Here is a 7891-nt window from a genome sequence, read left to right as displayed (position 1 = left end):
ACAGCATACATTTTCAATTATAAAAATTAAAAATATGTTTAAAAATTATAGCTCAGTATTGTAACGATATTACAACAAGCAAAATTATTGTGACGATATCACAATAATTTTGCTCGTTTATCCTGTATTCGCAATTTATATTTTGTAAAATTTTCTCTGAATCTACAACTGTCCTCCATATCATATAATAATCTGTGCACTTTTGCGTATTAATTGAAAATTAATACGCAAAAGGACACAGTTAGTCGAAGCTTAGTTAAATTAATTAGGCCAAGAGATGACTGATTAAATATTGATGTCATAGCTCTACGTTCATCTAGTAGTCACATTAAAACATTTTATTTCTGCATGGGAATCAGTTTCGGAATGCTCTTCTTTTCCCATGGTGAAAGTGAACATTTCACAGTGGATGTGTTTACGTACAGACTTTATTTCGGTGATGTCGGTCTTGCTACATTGTGCATATTTGCAAAGGATCAAATTTATTTGCTTCATGTTTCGATCACAGACAAAACACTTTCTGACTTATGAAGAGCTCCGCTCAATGAAATATTTATGCCTAATTGTATGTTCTCACAATCTGGTGTCTGGAGTAGGTTTTATCAGGCTGATCCTGTCAGGCACCGCAAAAACAATTTTACGGAGAATAGCGATTATGCATCATTATGGAAATCAACCAATCAAACCCAAAAGCCGGTTAAGTAGATTCAGAGATGATAGAAACTTTACTTCTTCTCTACAAAAAACAAGAGTTTTAAACGCCATTTAAGCCACAGAAGCCAGATAGATTACAGCAACAAGTAAAGTAGGAAATTAAAAGACAACGGAAAAACGAGCGAAAACATTTTCGAGGCAGTAAAGATGGGTAGAAAGAAATTTAGCGAATGGAATGCCTGTAATGCGGTTCATTATTGACGAATATCCCACAGTGTTAATAATAGATACCGGATCATTATTGTTTAAAGAATTTGCAAAGAAATTGACTAAAAGGAAAAGCCACAATGAAACAGAAGATTTCAAAAGCCTAAACGGACATTTATTCAAAACTTATGTAAACATTGAACCGAAATTGGAAATCTAAGATCTACATTACCGTGTTATGTCACTGATGACCATATCTCCGTGTCACAGAATTGTAGAACGAGACCTTCTAGCGCAACAAGAATTAATACTAGGTTTATTCGAGAACCAGATTTTGCTTCCAGATAGTCACGCATTCTTATTATTCGATATAATAGAATTTCATACAGATATTGTTGTCAGTTTGAAACATGAGTAGTAGTGATATGAAACATACTAATCACAAAATTAAATTCAGATGTCTATTAAATTAAAATCACAAGTAATTTTTAAAATTAAATTAAGATTGCAAATAAAAATTTGTCGAATGGAATTATTTCAGATCACAAAATTAATTTTTCGATCACAAATCTTAATTAAATTAATTTTATTTTAACAACAAGGTAGAGTTTCTGTATTAATTATTAAATGTTTTTTAAATTTGAATTAAATTACAGTAGAGCGTCGTTTATCCGAAAGTCGGTTATCCGAAAGAATTCCAGTTGGCAAATTTAAATTTTCGCTAGTGCTGTGACACTGCAATCTTTGGCTATATCTTGGGCTACTCCAACATTTTTTTTGTTGGTGTGTGTGTGTTTTAGATGGCAGCACTGGCACTTTTGTGTGGTGTTTTTCTGAGGATTTTGCGTAATGCTAAATCGAACGTTTTTGATACTAGATAAACTTCTAAAGTATATATATATATTTTTTGCTTTTTATATTTTTCAATAGATTAATTTTGTTTGTACAAAATAAAGAAATAATTTTTAACGATACAATAGCCACGATTATTATTTTAAAAAGTTTAGGTCAGGCTTAACATCGACGAAAATTCAACGCGAAGCGACACGCAACGAAGAAAAATTTCAACACGGGATAAGTTAATATATTTTTTCCTACATAATCGGTTATCCGAAAAATAAGTTATCCGAACAACCCCAGTCCCAATTGATTTGGATAATCGACGCTCTACTGTAATTTTATTTTAACAATAAGGAAAGTTTAATATATTCTTTCCAACTATTATAAAATTAATTTGCAATAATTTCAGATCAAAAATCTCTCGGATAAATTAAGATTATAAATATTTAAAAAACTTTTTAATTTACTTCATTTTAGTTTTCATAAAATATCTTGTAACAATAAAGCAAAGTTTCTGTACACGACAATTTAAAATAATATTATAACAATAAGACAAATAAAATATAAAAATAGTTCAATATAATAATTATTTAAATTATATTTGTTACTCATTTATTAAATATCGTAAAGAGAACAATGCTTTTTAAAATATTTGTGATAATAACAAATTTTTTAATATTATTTAATCTTAGATATCAAAAGTAGTTCGATGTCTAAATATTTGTAGTTCTAGTTTTTAAAAAGTTTTTTATCTATAAAATTTAATATATGAATGTTTTTGCTATAAAATATACTTGATACTTTTTAACCGAATCTATATAAATGTCTATTACAGCTTCTATAGGACTGTGTAATGTTTTTATGGCTAACAGTCGATAACTTGAAATGCTTCGAAATCTATTAGCATCGCATTCTGTAATTTATATAAATAAAAATTAGGATTAGTATTATTTTATATTTAATAAGAAAATAATAAAAATATTTCGTACATAAATATTTTTTACTGACCATATACAATGTTCATTGATATACCAAATGTCTTTTCTTCCTATTATTGATATTACATATATCACATTATATTCTCTGTTTATTCTCTGTTTATAGAGTGAAGAGAGCTGTCTGTATTTCGCAACAGACTTTGTTCAATAGGAAATTGAAAGAAGAAGAAAGCATGTGAATGTAGTGTTAAAAGAAAGAGGGATAGGAAAGTGGGAAGGAAGGCATAAGAGGCACCATAAGCGCCTGTATCGCATTTGATAAATATTATAATGATTACATATTACAATCAGTGCATGAAACTAACATACAACATAAAGTTGGTTAATAAATTTACAAAGCATGTATATCGCAACGTAAACAGTGCTGTACATTAAACAATAAGTAATTTGATGAGACCAGAAGTCACATTATATTCAATTATTTTTCACATTGTTAATGTGAAATCTATAAAAGTATAATTTTTAAAATTTATATTTATATTGTAATTGAATTAAAATGAAACTTGTGTTCTCAAAATTAGTTATTAAAATAAAATGAAAGTAAAAGATTATAAAGTATAAGAATTTAACTCAAATTGTACAGTAGCAATAATAATATTGAAAAAGTGTTTTTCTTCAAATCAAATTTATACTGTGTGATCAAACCAACTTATTAAACTTTGAATTACTATATGGTTTATACTAAACCATAATTTCTTTGAAATAATATTTATTTAAGTGATAAACTCTAATTAAANTTGATGTGTAACTGTAGCTCTCACTTAAAAAAAGGAAATCATCTATTTTTAGAATACATTCATATTTTGGACCTGTTACAAATAAAATCATTTATAGTTTGTATTTTGCTGAGATAATAACTTTTATTTTACATTGAAATTTTAAAAAATTTTAGTATAATTATTGAATCCTTTAATTTTATTGAGTTCTCTTTGTTGTGTAGGGCAATTGTTCCAAGGAATCAATAAACTATAATACGTTATTAGAAAATTTAGAAATAGTTTTAAATATAGAATCCTATGAAGAATTAAATGATAAAAATTCACACTATCCTGAAAATTTCGAAATATTTTGCGAAGAAACGAGTAAAGAAACAATCACAAGTTAAGAATTAAATGTTATCGTTTGATTTGTTTCTTTACTTGTTTTTTCGCAAAATATAAAGGTTTGTAGCTGAAAATACAGTAAAACCCCGCTTTGCGGCCACCTCTGTTACGTAATATTCCTCTGTAAAACTGCATACATTTTAACATAAATCAAACTCCACTTAAGTGGCCAAATAGAAACGTCCTAAACTGAAATTTACCCCCATTTACGTGGCCAACAGAACAGGATAATCTCGCCTTCCCGAATTCAACTATTGTTTATGCAGAATTAAATTTTCTTTCTATGGTTTTGGAACAGTTTGCTATGATCTGTATTAAACATTTGACAGGATTCGTCACAGTAATTGTATACATTAAATCAGCACTCGATATCTCCATTCGGAATGATAGGGCAAAAGTAAGAAAAATCGTTCTTTTGAAAGGTAATAGTAATGGAAGATATTTAAATTAGCTTCTCGAGTTAGCCAGCGTCAGAAGTAAAATATTGCTATTCATTTTGATTTTAATGAAATATCGGTAAGTCTTAGTTTTGTGATACATTCAGTGCCGAATTAACTATCACCGAGACCCCTAAGTTGAGTCTCAGTAAAAATCTCTCTGACCTTACTGTTGTGGTTGTTCGTATAGGACAACGCGACTCGCGAGCGATGTACCGAGAGAGGATGCCTCCTGAGAGGACTTTCTATGAAAAAGTGATCTCTATTTAAATGTTAAAAACGTGAAGAAAATCCTGAAATCTTCGTGTGGCCAGCCCGTTAGCGAGAGCAAATTCGTGACCGTTGTTCAATGGTTTTATCGGCCACTGGTGGGTTCTCTCTGACTTTGCCCTATCCCCCTTTGAATAAAGTGGCATTCCTTACGCACGGGTCGCGGGTTCGCGCTTCACCAACGGGCTGGCCACGTGGAGTTTTCTGGGTCTTCTTCACGTTCGTATCACCTAAATAGGGGACAGTTTTCCACGAAAGACCTCCCGATTAATAATTAATACAGCTTTATTGTTACAAGATATTTTATGAAAACTAAAATGAAGTGAATTAAAAAGTTTTTTAAATATTTATAATCTTAATTTATCCGAGAGATTTTTGATCTGAAATTATTGCAAATTAATTTTATAATAATTAGAAGGGATATATTAAACTTTCCTTATTGTTAAAATAAAATTAATTTAATTAAGATTTGTGATCGAAAAATTAATTTGGTTATCTGAAATAATTCCATTCGACAAATTTTTATTTGCAATCTTAATTTAATTTTAAAAATTATTTGTAATTTAAATTTAATAGACATCTGAAATTAATTTTGTGATTAGTATGTATCATAAAACTACTAATAACGTGTCCCAGTGAAAATACAACAGAAGATGAATGTCTTCTCTAAAAGAGATCGATAGAAACAAAAGGAAATCTTTTCTTAAATGCGGTTCAAAACAGCATCAGGAAGGGGAGATTTTGGCAAGCGGAATGATATGAAAAATGCGAGAAAAAGACAGATATGTCTTCTCGCATCCTTCATATCGTTCGACATATCTTTTGACAGAACTAGCAATTCAAAACTGGAAGAGAGGAGTATCGAGAATAAAAGTTAAAACCTTCTAAGAGAATCTCCATATTTTAGACAATGCAAAAATTAAATCAAAATTCGATCGTTGTCAGAGATTGGAAATTCCGAGCAAACTTTAGATAGTTAAAAAATTTACAGAGAATAAGATAACTGATCTCGATGAAACAATGAAAATTTTGGATCAGAAATTAGTTTGAGAATGTAAGACACAGTCACGAATTTAATTGTAAAACTTAAACATTACATGATCGAGACGATTTGGAGAACCTTGGATTACAACCGAATTACATTAACTTTGTATTTTTGTACGTTTTGAACTAGTTTTGAGATATAATCTGACGACAAGTGTTTGAGAAAAATTTCACTCATTCTGGAAGTATCCAGTTACAGTTTCAGACAACAATCAACGAAAGAAAAGACCAAACTGTAATCAAATAAAACAAAACCAAACCATAATCGAATAAAACAAAACCTCAGTTACTATATTAAAAGAACTTGCCAAAACATACAGTAAAACAAGCTATTTAATTCTCATTAATTTAAAAGAATAAAAATTACATTGACGTTGCTTCACCACTTCTGGTATGTCCTGTCGATCCGGCGTATGGAGACAAAACGCACAGTTACAAGTATACTCCCGAGAGATCGCCCTCGAGCTTCCGGAGATTCGAGCTTATATATCATTCGCTTGGGAAAACTGTCACGTGATTGACTTTTGTGGACGACGAGGGTGCATTCTTCACACATAACTGTAAACTTTTCCAGTTAGTTGTTATACAATCGGTGAAATCCGATCTACTTCAAATTTATCGGGGTTTTCTGAAAATGTTTACAATTATTAAAAAATTCGAATTTTTAAGAGTCCTGCAAAAATTCGCGGGCCAACACTATTGTTTTATTATTGCATTATATTATACAGTATTTTATTTCTGGTATTATTTAGTGTATAGAATTTATAAACAATATTCAATATAATAAATATTTTAAATACCACTTGTGTAATTTAAATTTTACATCTTTACAGATATCTTTTCATCAGAATAAGAAAAGCTATATTGAACACTTGTTATAAAGTATACATACTACATAAAAACGGAAGAATGAAGATAACATGTATGAGCGATTCATTGTCCTTTCTATTTCATAAATTGGGAAGAATTATTGCAAGACATCCCTTTTACTTCTTCATTCCACCTGTGCTTCTATCAGTTTTACTTTCGGTAGGGTTACTTAAACTCGTAACCATAGAAACTGTGGATTATCTAGTGCAGTCTGATAGAGGAGAAACCTTTGAAAATAAACAATTTATTAACAAGATGTTTCCCATGAACACATCCGAATTCTACGATTTTATGAGAATGACAGATCGTCCACAAGCTCCAATGCTTTACATTAAAAATAAATACGGAAACAATTTAATACAAAAAGACAATTTACTCGAAATACAAATCCTTGATGAAATAATTAAAAACATAACGATTATTGTAGATGACAAAGTAGTAAATTATAGAAATATATGTGGCATAATGAACGAGCAGTGCATGGAAAACCCAATAATAAAGATATTACCGGAGATGGATAAATTACTTTCTAGAAAAAAAAAGTTAAAATTTCCTCTTCAAATTGATCCCTTGACTTATACATACGAATTGTGGGCAATTAACTTCGGCGGAGTAAAATATGATGTGGACGGATATGTTCAGGAAGTAGAATATATGAGAATTGTTTATCCCGTTGACGAATCGAATTTCTCTAAAAGACACTGGATTCGTGAATGGCAAAAAGCGTTTTTGCGGAATGTCAACAAATTGGATTTTCATTCGATCGAGATATATCCGTGTCCTTTCTTGGTTTCTGAATTAGATGTGAAAAACCTTGCTGATGAAATTACACCGTTGATGAGTGTCGCTGTTATTGTTGTAACAATTTTCTGTGCAATGTCGTATACGACAAACAGTTGGGTAAAGAGTAAACCTTGGATGGGAATTGCTGCAGTTGTGTCTGCTGGATTAGCAGTGGTTTCTTCTTTCGGGTTGATGGGTGCGTGTGGAATTGAAAATGTCAACTCTAATATTATGTTGCCGTTCCTAATTTTCGGTAAGTAAAAATCTTGAAGTGAATATTAACATAAAATGTTTGTTCGTAAATTTTCAGAGATAACAGAGAAAAGTACAGTATGAAAAGTTTGTATGAAACTAAATTTTTTCGACTTTTTTATTTACATGAATCAAAATCATTTGTTTTTTATCAAGTCCAGAGCTGTAATTTTACTTGTTGGTCACTTCGAATAACGTAACTCTGTTTCGTTTCACTACACTAACAAAGCATAAAGATAGTTGAAAGTCAAAAACAAAAAAAAAAAAAACTTATTTTAGGTTCCTGCCACTAAGTAATCAAAGAAAAGCTCGAATTTTTATTATTATTACTGTGTCCGACATTATTATCGAATACCATCAAATACCGGTGGAAGCTACACTTTGTTATATTACTGGAAATACTTATTGTGAAAAGTAAGACAATACGAAAGAC

At 30.1% G+C, this 7891-nt stretch overlaps 1 protein-coding gene across 1 annotated transcript; it reads left to right on the top strand.

The window, feature by feature from the left end:
- Nucleotides 1-6462: 6462 nt before the first annotated feature.
- On the top strand, nucleotides 6463-7467 carry LOC111631381 (patched domain-containing protein 1-like). The gene has a single exon (XM_023375609.1). It carries the CDS (start codon nucleotides 6463-6465, stop codon nucleotides 7465-7467), a length of 1005 nt encoding a protein of 334 aa, XP_023231377.1.
- Nucleotides 7468-7891: the final 424 nt, after the last annotated feature.

This window comes from Centruroides sculpturatus, unplaced genomic scaffold (assembly GCF_000671375.1).
Source record: "Centruroides sculpturatus isolate CEXI.00-Female unplaced genomic scaffold, Cexi_2.0 scaffold479, whole genome shotgun sequence".
NCBI lineage: Eukaryota > Metazoa > Arthropoda > Arachnida > Scorpiones > Buthidae > Centruroides > Centruroides sculpturatus.
The sequence above is the reverse complement of the archived record's forward strand: the minus strand, read 5'-3'. Positions and strand labels throughout refer to the sequence as shown.

Bases quoted from the DNA above. Each gene is read 5' to 3' on its own strand.
- LOC111631381 (XM_023375609.1), top strand. From the start codon at position 6,463: ATGAAGATAACATGTATGAGCGATTCATTGTCCTTTCTATTTCATAAA.